At 39.8% G+C, this 24,315-nt stretch overlaps 1 protein-coding gene across 1 annotated transcript in view; it reads right to left on the bottom strand.

The window, feature by feature from the left end:
* Positions 1–1,036: 1,036 nt before the first annotated feature.
* The window catches only part of abcc5 (ATP-binding cassette, sub-family C (CFTR/MRP), member 5), a 35,051-nt gene continuing 11,772 nt past the window's right edge, over positions 1,037–24,315 (bottom strand). Inside the window, exons 6-29 of the mRNA XM_046863970.1 lie at positions 20,988–21,221; positions 18,765–18,938; positions 18,520–18,667; positions 18,292–18,440; positions 18,094–18,201; positions 17,637–17,978; positions 16,743–16,814; positions 16,519–16,643; positions 16,102–16,174; positions 15,762–15,965; positions 13,912–14,055; positions 12,664–12,763; positions 11,322–11,506; positions 9,883–10,029; positions 9,630–9,759; positions 8,434–8,716; positions 7,015–7,201; positions 6,725–6,814; positions 5,907–6,096; positions 5,434–5,593; positions 4,412–4,490; positions 4,197–4,310; positions 2,414–2,578; positions 1,037–2,308 (exon numbers count right to left, since the gene is read on the bottom strand). Of these exons, the coding sequence (XP_046719926.1) occupies positions 2,207–2,308; positions 2,414–2,578; positions 4,197–4,310; positions 4,412–4,490; positions 5,434–5,593; positions 5,907–6,096; positions 6,725–6,814; positions 7,015–7,201; positions 8,434–8,716; positions 9,630–9,759; positions 9,883–10,029; positions 11,322–11,506; positions 12,664–12,763; positions 13,912–14,055; positions 15,762–15,965; positions 16,102–16,174; positions 16,519–16,643; positions 16,743–16,814; positions 17,637–17,978; positions 18,094–18,201; positions 18,292–18,440; positions 18,520–18,667; positions 18,765–18,938; positions 20,988–21,221 (3,705 nt within the window). The 3' untranslated portion in view covers positions 1,037–2,206. The remainder of the gene's footprint in view (positions 2,309–2,413; positions 2,579–4,196; positions 4,311–4,411; positions 4,491–5,433; positions 5,594–5,906; positions 6,097–6,724; positions 6,815–7,014; positions 7,202–8,433; positions 8,717–9,629; positions 9,760–9,882; positions 10,030–11,321; positions 11,507–12,663; positions 12,764–13,911; positions 14,056–15,761; positions 15,966–16,101; positions 16,175–16,518; positions 16,644–16,742; positions 16,815–17,636; positions 17,979–18,093; positions 18,202–18,291; positions 18,441–18,519; positions 18,668–18,764; positions 18,939–20,987; positions 21,222–24,315) is intronic.

Consider the following 24,315-nt stretch of genomic DNA (forward strand, 5'->3'; position numbering starts at 1 on the left):
TTACATGGTCATTATGTGGTGTTTGTTGAATTTTGAGAAAAATAATGAATTTAATAATGAATTTTGGAATAAGGCTGTAACAACAAATACTTTCCGAATGCGCGGTATGGTGCATGTCTACTCCATTCTGTTTCACAAAACACAGACACAGCGGGCAGGTTCTTCCTAATTTTTGTTTTTTGCCAGATTCGATATTAACACCAGGTACCCTTAGTGACACAACCCTCCCATTTTATCCGAAATTCTTAAGTATCTTTTTTATGTATCTGTTCATTAATGAAACATTTCCATTTAAGGAGACTTTAACTATATATATAGTTCAAACCCTGGTATCGCTAAGCTGCCACACTTGGGCTCTTGAGCAAGGCCCTTATCCCTCTGTTGTCCAGGGCACTATCTATCTATCTATCTATCTATCTATCTATCTATCTATCTATCTATCTATCTATCTATCTATCTAATCTTCTTACTCAACTAGATTTTTTATTTTTTTTTAATCAGTCGTTCCTGTTTATTAATGAGTGGATAAAAACGCTACTGGTCAATCACACAGCAAGCCACAAATCATGGTAGGGTTATGTAACTTTTTGATTTGCGCTTAGTGCGATCTGCTTAGCACGAACATACAGTTCAGCATCAGTTCAACAGCAAGCAGAACATTGTACAACGCCCGTGGTCTTTGTGTTTTTTTTTGAAGCAGTTGAAAAGAAGATTTTGAGCTCATGATAATTGTAATAGACATCAATCAGTGTTTGACTCATTAATATTATTCTATTAATAGATCAGTGTGTTAAGAATAATCATTTCACATAAACCGAGTTGATTAAGTGAAGAGTCTTGTGACAAAAATGCTAACAGGAACATTACAGCCGTAATAAAATCATAGTACTTTGAGTACTTAAGTACATTTGTCTACTTCGTCCACCACTGTTGAAAGTGCACTGGCTTGTGTAACCTTGCCTAGGTGGCTGGATTGGTTCCCTGGCCGGTAATCAACCCCAAGCCAGAAGAGTGAAGGACACAGACGCAGACGGCATACACCTAAAATAATTTTATTCACAAGACAGAGAGTTCATTCTCCCTGCTGAACATCTCCGGCCCATTACAAGGCAATTAAAACATGCTAAGGCTGTGGAAAGTAAAGAAAGTAACAGATGACTAGACGTTGTGCGTGTCCTACCGAGGAGGTAGGTATGCAAATGAGCTTAATCAAGATCGAAATTGACCTTTACCTGATCCAAGTGTCTTAAACAAAAGCTTTGCTATGACAGACAGACTGTTTTATAAAAAAATAAAAATAAAACCATATAATGCGCACCAGCCGTGCTTAACAAGCTATGATAAAACAGGAAAGAAAAAATAAATTAATATGTGTAACAGTGCAGAGTTCTTCTGACTGCGAATGTGGAAAGACAAGAAAAGAAAAAAATAAAAAATAAAAATTTATTGATAGATCAGCAGACTAAAACTAAATGTTGACGCAACAGCAAAACTGTGGAAGCGAATCCAAGGCCTCTTAGCACAAACGTAACTGTCCTTGTTGCATGGAACAATTATTCTCAGAAGCAGCACTGTTTCTATAAAAGTCAGACTAACTCAGTGCCATCAAAAACCTCCCGCGAAACAGAATCACCAGCATCAGGAGTTCAGGTTACGAGACGTCACACAGTCACACGAGTTGAAAATAAAAAATAAAAAAAAATCAGCAAGTTATTAAGACTCAAGGTTATGGTACAGTGATTTGTGCATGTGACATATGTGAACAGAGCGAACGCAGAAAAAAAAAAAGCTCTGGACACACACACATACACACACACACACACACACCCTTTCCCCAGTGTAAATAAGATCATCTTAGAATAGATATAGATAAACAATCTATGAAACACACCAGTTTGCATGGATGGAACTACATGAAAACCGATGTCGGCTTGTATAACGCGAAACATTGTTACAGTATCAGTATTTGGTGACCTGACCATTGCAGCTAACATTAAGTAAATCCGAACAGGCAATGTTCAAGATTTGGTCTCCATAGAGACACAGCATTCTCGCTCTCCAGACACGGCAAAGCCCCAGACGACCCGCAGGAGCAGGTGACGCATAAGCACCGCTGACTGCTTTATTCAGTCAAGGATGTTTGGATATCCTCTAACCTAATAAGTGCATGCTTGTTTTAATTGTTTTTTTCTTCTTCTCTTTCCTTTTATCCTCTAACGGAAATCTTGTTCTCCACCGCAGCCAGCATGGCGCAAAACCGAGAGTTCTCGTTGGCCAGAAGTCTGGAGGGCTCGTCGAATTCCACCACCTGGATCGTAAAAAGACAGTTCAATGTTAAGATTTAAAATGTGTATAGATTGGGTTTTATTCTTCATTCCTGCTAAAGTTACAAATAAAAGGGAGTGAAGGTTACCTGGCCCTGGTTGAGCACCATGACGCGGTCGCAGCTGAGAACAGTGTGCAGTCTATGCGCGATGGTTAAGGTTGTGCAGTCTTGGAATGAGTTACGGATGGTTTCCTGTATCAGGGAATCGGTCTCTGTGTCCATAGCAGCGGTGGCCTCATCCAAGATCAAGATCTATACAGAAGTGGATGGAAAAAAATAATCACACTGGGGTTTTAATATTGTTTTCCAACATGACTTCCTGATTTCTCCACGGGGAATGACTTGTCACCAGGCAAAAAGCAAGCGCTGCAATACAATACATGGGGATTCGATCTTGTGAAGGTTTTTTCGTTTATATACACAGACGAGGCATAACTTTAAGACCACCCACCCAATATTGTGTTGGGGACCAACTCGTCTGTTGGCTCCAGGGTTCCCACTCTAATCCAAAGGTCAAATTCCCTGTTTTTTCCGACTTTCACTGACAAAAAAGCTGAATTTCTGTGACCATTAATTAAGGGAAAAACAGGCCACTGTTATGCTGAGCAGAAAAAGTCACAGACAGTATTTGAAATGCATCAATTTGCATGGATGGATTTAAAAGTTGATGAATTTGTCAAGTGTTAATAGTAATTAGCTACATTTTCAATTGCATTAGTGCTTCCTAACATAAGCTACACTTAAAAAATATTTTTTTATTATAACTATAACGATATACCTACATACTACTTTGTTTGATGGCCTGGATGACCAGTGGGACTCAGTGAACTTCAGGTACCACAAGATTTTAGCCAGGCTCTTTGCTAGTGTTAAGCCGAGATGTGCTCCACCGCATCTCACGGTACTGTCACTGCTGGAAGTGCGAGCGGCTTCATTAGCTGACTGCTGTTCTCTTTGGAGCTATGTGTGGAGGCTGCAGTTGAGCAGTGATGGGGAACTGGGATGAACATGATGCTCCTGATGATGCTTTTCTATCATATACCTTTAAAACCCAGTCTTGTGGTCATTAGATTAGCCTGGTTTGCATTTGACTTAAGTGATTGCCAGTCGATGAGCATTAAGAGAATGAAATAGCGCTGAATAATAGCTATAGAACTATAACAAATGGAAAAAACAACACGATAAAAACACAACAAAAATAAAACACAGTATAGAAATAGACATTTTGTTAAAACAAACATTCAAAGTTACAAACCAAAAATACCTGATATTCCATGACTTGGACAAACAAAATATCCACATTCCCTGACTTTTAATGACCTTTTAAAATATCATGATATTCCAGACCCGTGGGAACCCTGTTGGATCGGACCACACGGACCAGCCTTCGCTCTGCATGTGCATCAATGAGACTTGACCACCCATGACCCTGTCACCAGTTCACTACTGTTACTTCCTTGGACAACTTTTGATAGAACACTGACCACTGCAGACCGGGAACAACCCACAGTAGCTGCAGTTTTGGAGATGCTTTGACCCAGTCGTCTAGACATCACAAACCTGTCAAACTCGCTCAAATCCTTACGCTTGCCAATTTTTCCTGCTTCTAACACATCAACTTTGAGAACCAAATGTTTACTAACTGCCGAATAAATCCCACCCACTAACAGGTGCCATGATGAAGAGAATCAGTGTTATTTACTTCACCGGTCATAATGTTATAGTGTCTTTATATTATACCTGGTCGGTGTAAATCTGAGAAATTCTAAATTGCAGTATTGGCCGCTTATTGAATTTTGCTCAGGATGCAGAAGTGAACGCCCGGTTGCCAAACCCTTATTTAAGCAGAAAGACATTTGAAAAAGCTCACCTTGCACTGTCTCAGCAATGCTCTAGCCACACACAACAGCTGCCTCTCCCCCACTGAAAAGTTCTCGCCGTTCTCTACGACTTCAGACTCTAGCTTTAATGGCAGCTGAGATACCTGTATGTATGAAAAGGCAGGAGAAAAGGATGTAAGTGTGCAATCGAGGAGAGAAGATAATGACTGATTTTGGGCGGTCTGCTGTCAGCATGGTGACTTACACATTCCTTCATGTGCGTCCTCTCCAAAGCATACCAGATCTGCACCTCTGAATACTGGTTAAATGGATCGAGGTTTGATCTGTTTGAAAGGAAATATGGAAATATTTATAATGACACATGTGAAGTGAATGATCGAGAAGTCAAGACACCCTGTGTGTATTGGCCTTATATCAGACAAATGTGTACTATTTTTCTCAGACTGCACATCCTGAAGTGCTTGATGATGCTTATTCCATAGCAGTATTCCAGCGATGACTTTTTATGAAATAAAAATTAACAGCTTATACTAGAGGTCGACCAAAAATGTATTCAATTGATAGCTAGGTGGGATCGTACCTGCCGATAACCAATTAACCAAACGAAAGTTTTTAAAATGGATACTGGATAAAAACAAACATAACACTATGTAAAATAGTACTGAACTTTATTACAAAAAAACAAAAAACAAAACAGTACTGAATCATGGAAATGTGCTCATTTCAATAAATATGATTATAATAATGAATAAATATAATGATATAATTAATACATTATAAATAATAAATATAATATAGCGCTCTCCGTGCAGCGAGCGGTCTCGCGTGTAAAAACAAACAGCATGTGGCGTCACTGATTCGCCTCTAGAGGCCGCTCTCTTAATGACAGGGGACCGAAAGCCGGAAAGCTGATAGTTTCAGCAATCAACCATCGGAGTTGATAAATATGCAAAAATGATTTACGGTCATACCTGTAAATGAGCAGGTACTTAAAAAAAAAAAAAAAAAATCATTTTCAATAAAATTTTATTTCTAACAAATATTTTCTTTATAACAAATTAGGTCAAACACACAACCTGACTTTTTTTTTTTTTTTTTTTTTTAATGTAACCATGAATTACTGCCAGAACAAAAAAACACCTGATCAATCAGCTTCCAGAATTCTCCAGCGCTGTGGTATAAATACAAATGTTTACTACTTGTGTAGTTAAATTTCATAGTTTAAAGTGTATTAATCCCTGGTAGAACAGAAAACCGTGCACTGACCTGACAGTCCCGCTAAAAAGCACAGGTTCCTGTGGGATAATGGAGAGCTTGCTGCGTAAATCAGCAAGGCCGATGTCGCAGATATTAACACCGTCGATCTTAATGCTTCCACCGCAAGGCTCCACCAGCCGGAAGAGAACCACGCCTAAAGAGGACTTCCCTGATACAGAGAAGGTATTTAAAAAATAAATAAATAAAAATCAAACTCAATCAATCTGTAAGCTTTGGAAGATTCTTGCATTAATTATATAGTAAAACCTTGTGCTTTATTTAGTGTACATTAAAACATCCAGTGGTTAAAAGCCATTTGTGAAACTTCTTTTTGCGCAGGTCAAATATTTACAATTGATATGCATGAGTAGGATATTAAAACCCTTATTTTATGACAGAGTACAATTTTATATCAGATTGAACAGAATTTTAGAGCTAAGCATATAAAGATCTAACTGCCTAATGTGTATCTGAGCACTGACCTGAACCTGTCCGGCCCACAATCCCCACCTTCTCCTTAGGCCGGATTGTGCATGAGAGCTTCTTCAATACCAAAGGAAGTTCCTCTCTGTACTTCATCTCTACATTGTCAAACACAACCTCCCCTTCTTGGGGCCAGTCTGAAGGAGGGGCTTTGTTCTTCACCCGTGCTGGAGCCTCCAGTGACAGAGACTGGAGAAAAGAGAGATAAGAATTGATTGAGTTTTGGAGACGATATACCAGGAATTTCCACATTTTATCATTAGGAATTATATTATTTGTAAAAAAAAAAAAATAATAATAATAATAATTTTGGTCAAAAGATTTTTCTGGGTAAATTCTGTCAACATTCTTGGCCTTTTTCAAAACCTAAATGTGAGTGAAGTATGAAGAACTTATGTTACATATGAATGTAGACACAATAACGTATTGGAACTTGTGATTTAATGTACCGAAGAAACGACTGTAAAAACCACTGTTAGAAAATGATTCAGTACCTTCTCATCTATCGGATTTTAGAATCAGCACATTAATGAATTCCGAACATTGCTGGTAGTAAATGTCACATTCAAAGGAAGCTTTAAGTGTAAAAATAGAGTTGAATTGTGAACATTGCAGTGTTAATATAGGGTAATATTAAAGTGTCAATTAGACCATAAACACTGCAGTCCAATAAAAATTGACAGAGAAATGATTGAAAACACGAACCACTGTCATTATTATTACACATAAATAAATATGGAACTTTAAGCCATAAATGAAGAGTGTCATAACTCTAATAACATAATAACTGTAAAATAATTTACTTTCTGTTTTATACCTCAATGTAGTGATGGATTCTCTCTACCGATGTGAAGCGAGCTTCGGTCTCAGAAGCAAGGCGGACAGTGAACTGGAACAGACCGGTCAGCTAAGGAAGACAGACACGATCACTTTGCATTGTGCTGCATTTTAAAACCAAAAATGGGTTTTTAAAACATTGTTAGTTCTTCTGGACCAAAGGAAACCCATGGCACATTACTAAATGCTGTACCACTACACATGAACAAATTAAAATCTATTCAATAAACAACACTTTGACCCACCTCAATGTTTGCTTTTTGTACTCACCTGAACAGCGTAGGATATTGCCAGGCCTGCATATGCAGGGGGGATCTGCCCATGCATGAGAACAATCATCAGTGCTGTGATGCTGATAAGTGCGACACTGATCACGTCCAGACGTACAGCAAGCCAGCGCATTGCACAGCTGAACAGGTAAAACGGAGCCTGGTTCTGATCCAGCAGCTCCCGATACCTGAGGAGTAGAAATGGAACCCATCAGTGCGGTGAAGGTTCTGTGGTAGTGATCAAATATTTATTGAGTTATTCATCTTCAGTAATCAAACAGTGAACCCAGAACCTATCTTGGGAACAATGAATTGAGGAACGAATGCAACCTTGATTGGACCCAATGTTCTCATATACATACATTCTGATCTATGGACAATTCAAGTTTATTGCCATTAGCACATTGCAGTTCATGTACATTGGAATTCTTGTGCTTTTGTAACAAATAACAATACATAATTGAGCAAAACAGAGCGATTTACAGACTGTAATATATAAAATGTAGTGTATATGTAGGTGGCAGAGGGCACGTGGATGGTGCAGGGACGTGGACGAGCGCCGGGTTCGTGTGTTAAATCGTGACTCGGGGACTACCGTTGAAAACCTTGATCAGGCATAACATTATAACATTATAACATTCTGACTGGTGAGGTGAATAACGCTGATTATCTCTTCATCATGGTACCTGTTAGTGGGTGGTATATATGGAAGTTGATGTATTAGAAGCAGGAAAAATGGGCAAGCATAAGGATTTGAGCCAGTTTGACAAAATGTGATGGGTCAGAGCGTCTCCAAAACTGCAGCGGTCCGTATGTATCAAAAGTGGTCCAAGGAAGGGACAGTGGTGAACCTTCGACAGGGTCATGGGCGGCCGAGGCTCACTGATTCACGTGGAGAGCGATACAACAGAGCAACATATTGCTCATGTTCGACGAGTCAGAACTGTTTTGGTTGATGATAACACAAACAGTCCCAAAGCGAAAACATTTTACATGGAAAACATTCTATATATTTTCCATGTATAATGAATTTTTAATGTATAAATATATTTATGTTTTAGATAGTGGAGGAAACTGGATAAATCTACATGGACATGAGGAATAGAAATGAAACTACATCCTGACAGACGGAAATCAAGCTTGACCTGAGAACCCTGGAGCTGTGTGGTGGCTGCAATCTAAACCTGCTCCAGCACAATGCCCTTTAGTATGTCTATGAACACATGATTTGTCAAGAGAAGAAGTGGAAGAAGTTCAGTGGCAGAATCCTGACCTCGAACCCATTTAAAACCTTTGGGATAATTAGTTATTGGCATCAAACTCGATTAATCTCGAGTCAAACAGAATATGATGAAAGAGGAAAACAACTATTTAGGTCATAAGAACCAGTAAAAACACCACATTTCAAACTGAACCTTACCTGCGGAGGAACTCGTCTTCTTTGCTGTAGGCCTGCACCGTGCTCAGGCCCTGGATGCTGGAGGCGATGTGGGAGAGGAAAGGTGACTGCGTGACATTGTCTAGCCGTTTCAGCTCGCGTATGAAGACCCGAGAGACAGCGTGCAACACAGTGAAGAGGATCACCAATGGGCCGACAGCCACCAGGAACCATGGGAAGATGCTGCATATGACACCCAGGCAAAACACTACCAGGATCACGTTCTGGATGAACATCTCTGCCTGGAAAGGCAGACGTGTGTCCACTGGGAACAGGAAAAGAGGTGACCACAGTCAAAAACCTCAGATGATAAAAGTGCAAGATTTTCAGTCCATAAACCTATGAGGTGGTATCAAAAAGTTTTGAGACTCGCTCTGTTTACAAGAAAGTACTTTTTTTCATCACCTTCAAAATAATCCCCTTGCACAGTAATACAGCGCTCCCTGTGTTCCTGCCACTTCTGGAATGTGTCCTTGAAATGTATTTTTCTAAGCGTTTCAAGCATCTTCTACGATTTGTGCCGGATCTTTGCAGTGGTGTCGAAATCTGGCGAGTATGGTGGGTGTGGCTTGTGGCTTGTTCTCCGATAATCATCATGCACAAGTTGCTGAATGGTTTTGACATTTTTGGGATTGAGCTCAACAAAGGTCCTTGTCCTAATCAGTGATGTTCTTCCGCTCTTGAAGCGCATGTGCCACTCGAAACACCTCGAACGACTCGTTGCAGCATCGACGTATGTCAAACTTCTGTCGAGTCAAACGTCTCCGCGGCAGATTTGCAGAGATTCATGTAGAATTTCACGTTTGCTCTTTGTTCTAACTTGCTGTCCACGATGAAATCGCAGACGCGGAAACGCATGTGGTCAGAAAAGCGCCAGAATGTCTATCATTAGTCTCGAAACCTTTTTGATACTATCTTGTAAGTCATCTGATTCATTTCTTTAGAAAAAAGTTCTTTGCAGCAAACATGGATTGAACCTTTGTTTTTTCTCTATTCTGGTGACAACCACTCAGTTCATATTTTTCTATTAATCTCATAACATTGCCCAACCACCAGGGTGATTAGGGAATTAAAAGAAAATTGGTTTTCCAGCAGGCCTGGGGTTTAAACTAACAAACATTTTACCAACAAACTGACAAAAGCGCATTGTAGTTCATATAACTCAAAATATGCCATACCTTCATCCATGTCTTTGGAGAATCGGTTGAGGATCCGTGCTGCAGGTGTGGTGTCAAAGAACTTCATAGGGCTGCGAAGAATCTTCTGCAAAAGTGCCTCATGGAGCCGGGACGAGGCACGCAGAGTTCCCTGTAAAAAAAACAAAACAAAAAAAATGCCAGAATTGAACACTGGTAATCAGAGAAGGCAGGATTAAAAAAAAGACATGCTCTTTAAATCACACGTTCTGCGTGTAACCTAACGCGAGCTCACCTTCACGAAGATGATGCCTCTGAGGAGTTTAAGTAAGAGCATAATGCCCATGGACATGGTGTAAACTGCAGCATAGTAATGCATCAGTGGGTTGTCCTTCATGCTGTCGCTCACCACAGAGTTGTTTCCAACAAACACAGTGGTGTTCTGCAAAAGATTCAAAAGACAAGATTGAGTCAAATAAAGGCTCTGCGTCGTTCCTAATGACACCCAGTGGCGATTACATTATGGAACATTGGAGTCGTTCGTTAATAAGCACATGCCCAGATCGCATGTCCTCTTAAAATAAAAATAAAAAACTAACAAAAAATAAAACTAAACAATGACGTTACAACTTTAGCAGATGAAAGAGATCACATACAATCTGAAACCCTGGCAATCTTTCTGCGGCATTTCCTCTTGTAATGAGGATACTCCCACAGTGTCACGTAAATCAGGGCCAACAGCCAATCAAATATTTATATGGCCTTCTCCTGTTTCACCTGCTTTTGTATCTCAGCAGCATTACTCTTTCACATGCTGATGCAAACACAGTGCTCAGAATAGCTGTACCTAAAAGTGGCTAACAAGACCTTTAAAGCCACAGTGCATAGCAGTCTTTGTTGAAAATGGAAAAGAAATAATTATGCGATTATCCTATTACTTAATCAACCAATCATATGGCAGTAGTTTCCTCAGGCGGCAGTTTGGAGGGGAGATTTGCCTTGTTGATGAGAGGAGTCAGGAAAATGGTAATGGTATCAATAAAATGTGCTAAATAAAATGAATATAAAATTATTATATTAATAAATATTAATGAAAAAAAAAAATGCATTCAAACTGAAACAAAAAGTATCACTACATATAAATAACATTTACATCCTAAATGAATAATAATAATTAAAAAAAAAAGGCATGTGGTGTCAGTGATTCACCTCTAGAGGCCGCTCTCATACTGCATAATGCAACCCGTAAAAACTATCGGTATGGATTTTTTCCTTATGGCCGATGATTCCAGCAATTAACTATCGATGCTTATTATTCGGCAAAACCGATGAATCGGTCGACCTCTATAACACTCTATACAACCTTGGTGAGAAGAAAATCATATCAAACAAGGACAGTATCTGATTCTACTCCTGTCAGCCAAAAACAAGAATCTGAGTCTACCAAAATGGGAAGGCTGATGATTGTCAGCAGATTGCATACTGGAAAAACTGTCACGCTGTCAAATTTGGCATTAAAGCATGAATCCTTGGGCCTAAGCTATATAGTGTCTACATTTCAGACTCCTGCTGCTGGTGGTGTAATCATGTTGGGGGTACAAACAAAGCAACAGGAACCGTTCCTATGAAAGCACAACAATGCAAAACTGAATGATCTTAACATTCACATTAATTCAGGGACATTTTAAGAAACCGCTTCCCACCCATGACTCCACCAACAAGATGTTCTCTTACCCCGCTGCCCTGCTTGATCCAGTAGCTGAGCCACCAGTTACTGAAGGCAGTGCTGCCCATGTTGAAGACAAAGAGGACCAGAACAAAAAGGAAGACAGGCCAGCCCCCTAAAGCTTGAATATACACTCTGTACACCGCACAGGGGACCGAACCTTTCCCGTGCTCTTCAGCTTGCATCAGCTGACCTGCAGGAACATTAAGACAGTGAGATATATTAGTCTTTTCCATTTTAAGTGATTTAGGAGTGTAACGCAACAAAACTCTGAATCTATACAGTGATCAGAATATTCGAATCAGGTTTCAGATTTGAAACGAGTGCAGTGTTGATCGGATTTGTATTTTTTTAATACACCAAACCACTTTTTGCCCACAAAAAAACCCCCAGAAAATGAAAGGTAAAAACAGCAGCATAATCTTGGACATAAATTCTAGCTCTAATAATTCTTTATTTTATAGTACAGGTTAAATTGTGTATCTCCTGTTTACAGTGCGGTGAAAAAAGTATTTGCCCCTTCATGATGGGGGAAAAAAGGTTTTTATTTATTTTTTGCATATTACTCACACTTGATTGATTCAGATCGACCAGTTAATTTTAATATTACACAAAGATTTCTTTGGCCATGGTTCATTCACTTAAAACAAGCGATCGGAATAAATAATATTAGTCCCAAGTGTGATTCCTGAGCATTTTTACTGGGCAACCTTAAAAATAGTTATTACAGCCAAAATAAAGCCTTAAAAGATACAAGGCCTGGAATGAGGTCTCTGACGGTAACTTGGTAAATAACTAAATCAGGTAAAATAACAAACAAAAGTTTTACCAAGTATATACATAATCTTCAAACAATTATAATCTGCTCTTGCATAGTATGTTATTTTTAAAAAAACAAGATCAATATGATTTTTATGGCTAGAAATAAAAGTGTAAGTCTTGACTAAATGAGAAGTTTTTGCAGTGCGAATCATTCAAGTGTGACAACTAATAATAAAAAAAAAGTAGAACTCGTTATCAGTTCGTTACGAAAAGCCGAATAATAAAATAATCAAAAGTGCTTGGAAACTGTGGTAAGAAAATTCAATAATCAGGAGTTTTTCCAGAGCACTGCACAATCTCCTGAGATTATCTAAAGTTAATAGTATCAAAAAAGACATTAGAACATGTCTTCTGTAAAGACAGATGTGCTTCCGCTAATTAGAAAATGTTCTTTGTGAGGTAAATAGCAGCAATAGCAGCCTGGCAACAAAATGACTTGAGGACATATGGAGCTAAAATACCTGATGATAGTGATGATGGTTGTGTGCAGTGTTTTAGTGACTCGTACATTCACAGTACTGTGCTTACCACCAGTGTTCTTGATGGGAGCTTTCTCCTTCTTTACAGATCCTGCCTTGGCTTTTTCGCCGCGTTTCTTCAGAGAACTCCCGGCAGTCTTGTTTGACAACTATTAAAAACATTTAAATGAACCTTAGTTAATAATCATCATTGATTGTTTTACAGACATTCCTGAAATCTATCCGGAAGCCCGAGGTGCCTTTTCACTTTTCAGCCCTGAGCTGAAAGTAAATGTTGCATTACACTAAACTGCATTGTATTCAAATTAAAGCTGAAAACATCATGTAAGTGAATATGTAGAATACAACTTGCAAATTGTATACTGCATATAACTGTTTGGGACCCAAAAAAATATATAAACTTAAATCTTCTTGAAAATCTATTCATGCGAATGAAACAAATAGTACACATAACTTTGTAATCTGCTTTACTTATAGTTTAACTTTCAAAAGTACACATTTTAATGTGTTACAGTAAAAGTACCAGACAAACACAACAAATTTTCCTTTTATAGTAAAATAGAATACAATCGTATGCTTGTAATATCAATGACCACTAATGAGAATCATTAAGCTGCTCCTTATTTTGTATGTTTTTTCCAAATTGGACTCAAATTGGATTGTTTAAATTCATCTCTTTTTAGTTGACATTTTTTGCAATAAAAACAAAATGTCATATTAAATTAAACAAAAACAAAAAAAAAGATATATATATCACTGGCAATTTTTTTCAGTTTAGTAAAACAGATGAAATTAGTGTGAAAAAATTATACGGAAAATGGAATAAAAATAAATAAATAAATAAACTCCGAGGATCAGACAATACCTAGTGACATTTAGCAGGAAAATTGCCTGCGAAGCTAATTACATAAATAACATGGCTAATAGTTAACAACAAGGTTTCTGGTCGTTATGGTATATTTTAACAGTTTGTGTTAAACCTGTTGAATATGAGTTAATTCACTACCTGATGGCAGGAGGATATGTTTCTGATTTTTGCACTGCCATAGGTCTTAGGATGTTTCTAATGAGCTTAAATGTGAATAGATGTTTTTGGGACTTTAAGGAAAATTAATACATTATTTCAGCCCAAAGTAATAGTTTTAACATTCCCCAGAACAAGCACAAATTAACATATTCCTGAAATAGAAACAGTTATGGCAATTTTTCTTTGCTATCCAATGCATATATTATGAATATGAGAAATTAGGAAAAGTTATTTGTCTCTCGGGTACATCAACAGATCGGCGGGTCTTACCTCGATAAAAGGGGCGTCTCCGAGCTGCAGGTTGTTAAACATGGCAGCGTAATCTCCGTTCAGATTCATCAGGTCTTCGTGGCTTCCCTTCTCGGTGATGTTCCCCTCACGCATAAAGATCAGTTCATCGCAGTCCACTAAGTACTGTTTCAAAAGATCATAAACGTGTGATTTGAATGCTACATCTTAATTCATATTAAATCAAACTGAAAAGGTTGTGAATTTACAAATCAAATTAGGGGAGTTATTACGTAGTACAGGGGTCACCAACATTCTTTTTTTAAATCACACTTGCACTTGCATATATATTCACTTGCAAATATAGATGACTATAGATCAGGGGTGGCCAACCAGTCAGAGACCGAGAGCCACATTTTTTACTGTGTTACCGCAAAGAGCCACATCATACACATGGGCACACATGAACATTACCCATACCGTCCTCTTACACACACACACACACACACACACACACACACACACACACACACACACACACACACACACACACACACACACACACCTCTGCTCAGCCAGATTTATTGTAAATGTCACACACCAACATAATGACAGAAATTGACTCCTACAGTTCTAAGACCACAGGACAGTCATTTTCAACAATGAACACTGCACTGCCTCACACACACAAACTCTGTTTAACCAAGTCCACAAACAAAAATATAATAATTTACAATAGCGTTTTTCTTTTAAGATGCATGTTACTTAGTGGGACTTTTGGCATTCCTTGCCTTGAACAATCCCCTTTCAAATCTGCCTCGTATTCCGTTGTTGCTTCTCGAAGCAAAATCTTTCACGTGTGTCAGTCAGAACAGATCGATGCTTTGATGTCACGTGTTTCAGGGTAGAAAACACAGACTTTGTGTGTGTTTTTTTTATGTGCGTGTTCACTTCGCTTAAGTTCAATACGATATTTTCGTCAAATGCGCATGTGCGTGAGATGAATATAACGCAGGGGTGGGCAATTAATTATTACAAGGGGCCACATGAGAAACCTGATTTGTGTCAGAGGGCCACACCAACGATAATATTTTAGGGATGCACCGAAATGAAAATTCAATTCAAAAGTCAATGAAATCCATAATTTTTTGTGTTATGCCTTTTGCCTTGGCACCATCACTGGAAAACTTTCCTGCCTTTTCAAAAACGTCCACTACAGACGGAGTGCACATGCTCGGATTGACTACTTTTCTGCGTCGCGTTCTTCTCATATTTAGAAGGCAATCAGGATGTTTGGATTTTAGGTGATAAATTAAACCCGACTTGGAGAAACTCTTTGCAGATACACCCCCTCTTGAAATTTCAGCATTGCATGTTTTGCAAATCGCTCTCCGCACACCGCAGACATGTTGCTCTTATCCAGATAACTGTGTGCTGGCTGCGCTTTTTTATTGCGTCATTACAATTGTGTTTCGTCTGATATACCGCAAAGTTTCCCAGTAGGGGCAAGCTCATTCAAGTCTTAAAATACCGTATTGAACTCAAGTGAAGCGAACCCGCACATTAAAAAAACAAACAAACACAAACTTCGATATGAACGTAAGAGCTGCATAAAACCAGCCAAAGAGCCGCATGCGGCTCGCGAGCCACGGGTTGGCCACCCCTGCTATAGATGAATATCATTAATTATTAATAATAACATATAACTAAAGATATATTGAGCAAATTTATTATTTCAGAAGTGTGTTTCAAACTGGTAGCTCTTCACATTAATCGGTAGCCACGAAGTAGCTCTCAGTTTCAAAAAGTTTGGTGACCCCTGACAGAGTACATTTCCGACACCATGAATCAAATAAGAGTGGACGGTTTCTACGTCTGAACCGTGTCCCTACCTGTAGCTGGTGGGTGACGAAGATGATGGTCTTGCCACGCAGCTGCTTCTTAATAACGTTGTTAAAGATGTGGTTGCTCACATGGGCATCTAGAGCACTGAGAGGGTCGTCCAGGATGTAGATGTCCCTGTCGCTGTAAAGCGCCCGAGCTAGACTGACCCTTTGCCGCTGACCACCGCTCAGACTTGCCCCTCGTTCACCAATCTAGCGATCAAGATAGGAAATGTATACACGGGCTACTTCATACACGGAGAAGTAGCTTTGCTCTATAAAATTTCTTGAATCTGATTGGTCAGAAACACTGACTAATTTGCAGATGACTCCCATCTTTACGGCTTACCTCAGTTAGGTCAGAGTTAGGAAGTAGGGACAAGTCCAGTTTCAGACAGCAGGCACTCAGGACTGCCTGATACCTATGACAACCCAAAACAGAGGACGTATTAAGAGATGGAGAAGTGGTGACCCATAAATGACCTCATGGGACAACATGCTTTGTTAATCTCCATATATTACATGGTGATCTAGCAATTAAGAAACTTATCATATGAAGTTACAAAAAAAACCCTGGCCTTTTCTAGGGGTCATGCGTACTAGAATCGGACTTGTCCAGCAGTTTATCTGCTTAGACAAATCTAAAAACTAATTACTGTTATTTGTTATATATGGCAATTACATGACCTGCAGCAACCAAAAAGTACTACTAAAAAATCCTTTCATCAACACCATGAGACTTTTCATCTTTGACTCTACAACTCACCTTTCTTCCTCATAATCCTTCCCGAAAAGGATATTGTCACGAAAAGTCGCATTAAGAATCCAGGCTTGCTGGGCCACGTACGCAAAGTTGCCATCGACTGCCACCGTTCCCTCAAGTAGAGTCATCTAATTAATGGACAAAACAGTGTCTCACCCATGTCCCAGAACAGCCTTATTCTTGTATGGATCAAATGGTTATGAGCGATCATTTAGAAGCATTGTTACCTGGCCAAGAATAGCAGAGATGAGTGAAGTCTTTCCACTGCCAACACCACCACAGATACCCACCAGCTTCCCCTGTAGATAGGTGGAAAATAAAAGACATGATTAGCACATCACACCAAAGAGTTGCTCCTGCATGCGATTCCTAAAACTATAAAATGATGATACACTGCGAAACACATGGTCATAAGTACGCTATGTGCTTTTTGAGCATTGCATTCCACATTTAAACCCAGTTTGCTTTTCTAATTCCTTTGGGAAGATGTTCCACTTAATTTTGGAGTGTGCTTGTGTAGGTTTGTGCTCATTCAGCTACAAAGTGTTAGTAAATTCAGGTACTGATGTAGGGGACGTGAGTAGGCCTGGGGTGCAGTCAGCGTTCCAGTTCATCCCAGTATAGTGTTTAATAGGGTTGAGGTCAAAGCTTCTTCCAGCATCTTCGTTCGAGTTTGATTCGTGCGCAGGGAACATGCTTCTCAATTTTATTGAGAAAATTTCATGCTACTGCATTCAAAGACCCTGTACAATTGTGTGCCATCAGCTTTGCAACAACAGTTTGGGAAAGAACCACATACAGCTGGGAGAGTCAGGTGTCCCAATACTTTTGACCCTATAGTGTACCTTAAACCCTTAAAATGTTCTGTCAAAACATATAACAGTGTTTCACTATGCAAAAGTGTTCCAGATGTACTTGTTGTATGTAGCTAGGAACCCCTTAATCATAGAGTCGACCAATACAGTGTTACCATAGTAACAGTAATTATTACTTCACGATTGAGGACGCATGTGTTTTATTGTATGCATGTATAACATCCTATGAAGGAGAATCGAGATCTGATTTCACAAGTCTAATCACTAGGAACTTGCATGATATAATCTGAATTCTAGAATCCGAACCTTTTGTATGGTGAGGTCGATACAGTGCAAGGTCCTCTGCAGCCGTTGGCTAATGGTTGGCACAGGCAGGGTGTGGTCTTCTGCCCCAGAGGGTATTTCAGTCAAGAGACGTCCATGATGCTCCTCCTCCGCTATCCCGCAATGACTCGGATCCTCTTTCTGGTATCGTTTCTTGCGCGCCGCTCTCTGACCCAGTCCAACGTAGGGAGTGCCGCGTGGCGTAGGCTGGGCGCTGTGCCCGCCTGTCTCCCAGGCCAGACTCGCCCCGCTCAGTTCCACAGATATGTCTGTGTTCTGTGGTTGCTCGCGGATAGTCTTAATCTCGGCCATCAAGAGAACGCTCTGGAATATCACACGAGCAAATAACGAGCCAGAAGGTAAAAACAAAACCACAAATTGATAATAATAAGAAATTCCAGCTAAGAGAACAAAAAAAAAAAGAAAGGAAACCGCTCACCTTGAACCTCTCCATCGCGACAGATGCTTCAGAAAGGGACTTGACTGAGAAGGGGGTGACTTTCAGGGCAAAGGTCATAGCATTGAAGATGGTCACAACTGTAAATGCCTGTAGAACGGCATATGTTCAGATAAAATACTCAAGACAATATGAAGTGCAGTGTCCTGGCAGCTACAAAAGAGGGTTAAAAAACCCTACCTGAGCAGCAGTGAGGTCATAACCTAGCAGCATATGGGTGGAGAAGGTAGCCACGCTCGCGATCACCACGACAATTGGAGCCACACCAACAGTAATACTCTGGAAATATCCTGTTCGCTCCAGGATCTGACGTTCTTCATCTCTTATTCCTGGAGATAACATTCAGAGTGTAATTCCAACTACAGATTAATTAAGCGCTACAAGAAACCGAGGCACCAGGACCCTTACTTCTGAGATCTTGTGAAAAAGCCTTCACCCAGGCATACATCTTGATGAACTTAATGTAGTTCAGGATCTCGTTCATTTTCTGAACACGCCGATCCGTCACAGCGACTCCCTTCCTCCTGAAGTAGGCTGTGAGTCTGGAGCTGACCATCTATTTAAAAAAAAAATCGGATGAACGCAATGTTTTTAGGACGCAAAAGTCTTCAGGAAACTGTGTGCAGGAAAAGCTCATATGTAGAACTGCTTACCATTGTAGGGTAGAAAAGGATGAACACAGCAGAGCCCAGTAGAGATGTGGGTCCAAGCACTGAGAGATTGTAGGCCATCCCTAACACGGCCACCAGGGGGCCTCCTGCCAACAAGCTGCCCATGGCTGCTGCCTCGAACATACGCTGGCCATCGCTGGAGCACATGTTGATCAGCTGAAAACATCAGCACATTCATAAGAATACTGCAGAACATTTTTATTTTCCTGCAATATTATCCACATATGTCTGAATTTTCACTTAGGCTATATTTAACCTGACTGACCGTCTACAGCTACAGATGGATAAGCAAAAAAAAAAAAGATTAAAATCTGGAGGAATAAATCCAATTCTTCCAAACATACTCCTCCAGGTGGCGTTTCGACAGTGATGCTGTAGAGTGCTGTCTAACATGCCACTCCAATGTCTCCCATGAGATTTGGTGGCTGTGAAGGTCACAGAATATGATTTACATACACTTTCAAACCTGCCCTTATGCCCTGAAGATTTGAATCGGAGATGTGTTTATTCCAGCAGAGACCAATATCCAATAATCCAATTAATATCTCAATAACCAATCAAAATCAATATCTCTAATAATAAGAATAACCCCGTAGAATAACAGAACCACGTTTTTTATTACATGTAAGCCATTTGGCAGAATTCTGGGAATTTTGCTGCCCATTAGCCACCTTTACGTTGTAGCTTACACCTGATCAGGTATAACATTATCACCACCTGCCTAAGACTGTGTTGGTCCCCCTTTTGCTTCCAAAACAGTTCTGACCTGTCGAGCATCAACAGCAATAACTTCTTCAGCAATTTGAGCTACAGAAGCTCGTCTGTTGGATCGGACCACACGGACCAGCCTTCGTGCCCCACATGCATCACTGTGCCTCGGCTGCCATTGACCCTGTCGCGGGTTCACCACTGTTCCTTCCTTGGACCACTTTTAATAGATACTGACCACTGCAGACCAGTAACAGCCCACAAGAGCTGCAGATTTGGAGATGCTCCGACCCAGTCGTCTAAACATCACAAATTCGTCAAAGTCGCTCAAATCCTCACGCTCGCCCATTTTTCCTGCTTCTAACACGTCAACTTTGAGGACAAAATGTTCACTTGCTGCCTAATAAATCCCACCCACTAACAGGTGCCATAATGAAGAGATCATCAGTGTTATTCACTTCAGCGGTCATAATGTTATAATGGTATGCCTGATCAGTGTATTTTTTCATTCTCACACTTATATAGGCATTGTTCTTGACTGGCCCTTAAATACTGACCTACAAATTTGTCTATATGGTACACAAATCTGCTAAAAGGACTAACTGGAACTGGATGTGTAGCTGCATGTGTACATAATAAACTGGAAAAAATCTATACACAATATGGACAAAAGTTTGTAGACACCTGAGATTTATTTGTGCTTTCTGAACATTCCATTCCACATTTGCAAAATAACCTCCACTCTTCTGGGAAGCTGTTCCACTAGATTTTGGAGTGTGCTTGTAGAGACTTGTGCTCATTCAGCTACAACGATGTAAGTGGATTGATGGGGCTACTTGGTTTAAATAAAAATAATAATAAAAAAAGTAATAAATTAAATTAAAGTAATACAATTTTTTATATTGTTGGTTTGAAAGAGGCAGATGTAGAGGGCATCCGTATGGAGACGGATGATCCGCTGCGGCGACCCCTAATGGGAGAAGCCGAAAAAAATAAGAAGAAGCCACTTTTATTATATTGATCAATTTGCGAAATCGATTGAATTGACACATTAAATTGATTAAAGCAAGGGAAATTTAGAATTAAATAGTTGACATTTGTTAAACCCCATTTGGATGTGTATATAAATGTGCGTGAGTTTAGTTTACATTTAATATTTTATTTGAAAGTGATGATCTATTTAACTGTTCTACTTAAAATACTTTACCAAATGCCTTCATTCCTTCCATCCTTCATTTATTCACTCTCTCGATATGTGGAATCAGGATCTTCTCCTCTTAAGAGTTCCGTAAAAACGTTGCCGATGACAGGAAGAGGCGGCATAAAATGCCAGTGCGAAGACTAGACACGCTTGCGGACCACCACTTAAGATCTGAGTTCTCTCATGAACGTATTAACCATGTTCCCCACGTTACGAGGATTCCATTTGATACACATGTGTACCGTTACACCACTATCCTATAGTGTATGTCTGCATCCTGATTTATAAGAACTCACCTCTCCAAATGACTTCTCGCGCAGGCTGCGGAGGTGCAGGATCTTGTGGAAGGCCATGGTGAGGATGGCGCCGCGCAGGCGCGTGCCCGTGCGGTAGTTGAGTGCCCAGGTGAGGGCAAGTGACCAGGAGCGCAGAAGCTCTGTGCCCAGCATACCAAGGACCAGCAGCAGGCCGTATGGCAGATCAGGCTCACTCTTCTGAGTGTACTCCAACAACCGCCTTACCACAAAGGCCTATAGAGAAAGGGAGGACGAGCAAGGGGGCGACAGGACACAGCACGCGTGACTGAAGGCACACACGCACACACCCACACCTCCTCGCATTAACAGTCCTACCTCGCTTTGCATTTCTTAGGCCTAGCTGTCGTATAAAAAGTGCACTAGATATCGTATCGAAGCGCACTGGATATCCTATCGCACAGCATTAGATGCTCAGAGAAATGGACTGAATGGTGTTCTAATCATTTTAAAGAAGTCAGTGATGGTGTAGCAAATTCTACTGAGAAGAAATAGCATCCATTTTAAGATTGTGTTCTAATCATTTTACCTTAGGTGGCCCTTTTTCTCTACCCCTTCGAAAAGAACAAGAGAGACAATGAAACACCAATAGCGCTAAGTTTCTGGACAAATTAAAAAGACATTGCACAGCTAAAATGTTAATACAGACATCCCTTTTTTTTTGCGGATTCAAAGGCATTTTTACCTACAGTCACATCAGGCTGGGATACAGGACGGAGACGCACTTTTGTTTTAATACCTGAAAATCAATATCAGTTAAATAAAAAGAAAAACTAGGAGCAAAAGAGCATATAGGTATAGGAGACAAAAGACAAGAACAGCCAGTTGAGCATCACACAAACACCACATACACATCACTCATCATTTCACACACATAGGCATTCAGGAGACCTCATCATACACACTGAGAACATTCGCCACCATTCGCATATGGTTCATCACAGCAGCAAGTTTTATTTAACCAAAACTAAAAAAGAAAAAAAACAAAAGAAAACAAAAAAAAACCCTTCAGTTTTAAAGTTGACATCCATGATGCACATTCATGAAATCAGAAAAGAAAAAACATACCAGGAAAACAAAATATACAAGATGCAGAGAAAATAAACTGAACTCAAAAAACGAGTTTAGGTCAAAGGTCTTTCAATCTCTCATCGGAGCAAGAGTCATTTGTAATTTGTCAAATTGTGTACTGGAAATACGTCTTCGTGTTTACTCGTAATTCGGCTCAGTCGATCAGCTTTTTTTTTTTTTATTATAAAAAATAAAAAAATCCCCACAAACGATTACCAAAAAAAAAAAAAAAAAAAAAAAAAGACCACTAAAGTCACTGAAGGAGTCCGTAGATGACGAGTTCAAAGAAAAGCGTCAAACATACTGTACAATGAAAAATGAAACGGGATTCGTAATGCACCAGGGGCATCTTGGCAGTATAAGAGGTATTATGAGTCCAAATAAGACTTTCAACAGTAGAACACAAGTCCGGTTTCATTTCCTGTTTCGGGGCAGGAAAAATTTACTTTGCTAAAATCGACAGTCCGTTCGTGCACAGCTAAATGATGGACATGGCGTCCACTTCAATTACAAATGACACATTAGACAGCTGCAAGCGTAAATCATTTTCCAAAACCAGTGACATTTCTGCTGGATCAAATCAAGAAACAATTTGTACTGTAAGGGCAAAATTAGAGATACGAGAGTGTGGAGCTGAGAGATTAGCAAAAAATAAATAAAAATAAAAGATAAGGACAGAAAGAGAAAGAGAGATAAAGATGGAGAGAGAGGAAAAACAGATGGGGAAAAGAGGGGAGGGTAAAGGAGCATAAACTCTTGATCCAGCCCTGCATAAGGAAACGTGCCCTTACCTCGCGGGCGTCATCACGTGTTCTGTCTGCCAGTGTTCACTCCGCTGGTAAAACCGACACCCTGTGGAATCTAAAGAATAGCCTCTGTCACATGTCTCTCACATGGGGCCATAGCCACCTCTGTCCCCCGAGCAAACCCCCGCCCAATACCACCCCAACCCCACCCACATTACCCTCTCCATCTGTTTGCCATCTTCCCAAAAATGTCACCTGACTAAAAAAGAAAAAAGGGAAGGAAAGCGTTCCTTTAGCACAATCGTCTGGAATCTGTTTAGAATGATCAGAAAACATGGACACCAGTGTGTTTTGAATATACGTTAATAGGCCGTCTGAGATTTTTGGGTCTGGTGTCCTCCAGAGGGTGAGGGAGGCAGAGACTTGCCGTGTCACCATGGAGGGACAGTGACAGAAGCTCTCCTTGTAAAGCCAGTTAGCCTATCCTCCTAGCCTCCTGAGGCACCTTGCGCACACTAGTGCTTTCGCGTCAATGCCATACAATACAAGGACGTCTAGGACCTCTGGTTAGTCTGACTTCAAAGATGATTTCAGTTGTTTCACTTCTGGGCACTTCAGAACACTTACCTGGGGGGGTTTGGACACCGTTTCGGTGCGGTAACTGAAATGTCCATATGCGGCGTACAACAAAAATCATTGAAAATGTGGTACACTATAAAAAGGACACGGACACAATAGTCTCCTTACCCAAATGCAGTAATCTTTAGTTTGGCAAGAAGGCTAAGACACTGATGTATCTAGGGAAGAATTGCACCAATTTGGGAACATTTAAGGAAGGGTAAGACAGACTTCCTTAACTGTCCGATGAACTAATCTTGACGATTGAGTAAAAAAACGAAAGAAGAAACCATGTGTCATGTGATTGACTGCACTGTGGTAAGGGGAAAAAACTGCGTCGAATTTTTTTTTTTTTGCCAAACAATTGACACTTAAATCCAACGAAGTTCCAAATTTCCCTTAAGACGTCTCAGGAAACCTGCATATCCTAAAATATACAAAAGGTTGTCCTAAACATCTGATGTACTCACCAATGCCCCAGCAAGTGCTGTGAAGAACCCAGAAGTAAAATAAAATGGAATTGCCCCTGAAGTGATTAAGCCCTCCTTAATAACATGAAACAGATCTAGAGGGAAAGACAAGTGGAAACCTTTCCAGGAATATCAATATCAATCAATGCAATATCAATTCATAATATACTTTTTATATTATATATATATATATATATATATATATATATATATATATATATATATATATATATAAATAATATCTATCTATCTATCTATCTATCTATCTATCTATCTATCTATCTATCTATATAGATAGATAGATATTATATATACACACACAAACCAAGTGCATGAAAGTCTCTTTTTGGCCATGGGGAACAATGTAAGTGTGATTTGTTTTTTAAAATCCTACAAAGAAAAAAC

The sequence above is a fragment of the Silurus meridionalis genome, chromosome 13 (genome assembly GCF_014805685.1).
Source record: "Silurus meridionalis isolate SWU-2019-XX chromosome 13, ASM1480568v1, whole genome shotgun sequence".
NCBI classification, from domain to species: domain Eukaryota; kingdom Metazoa; phylum Chordata; class Actinopteri; order Siluriformes; family Siluridae; genus Silurus; species Silurus meridionalis.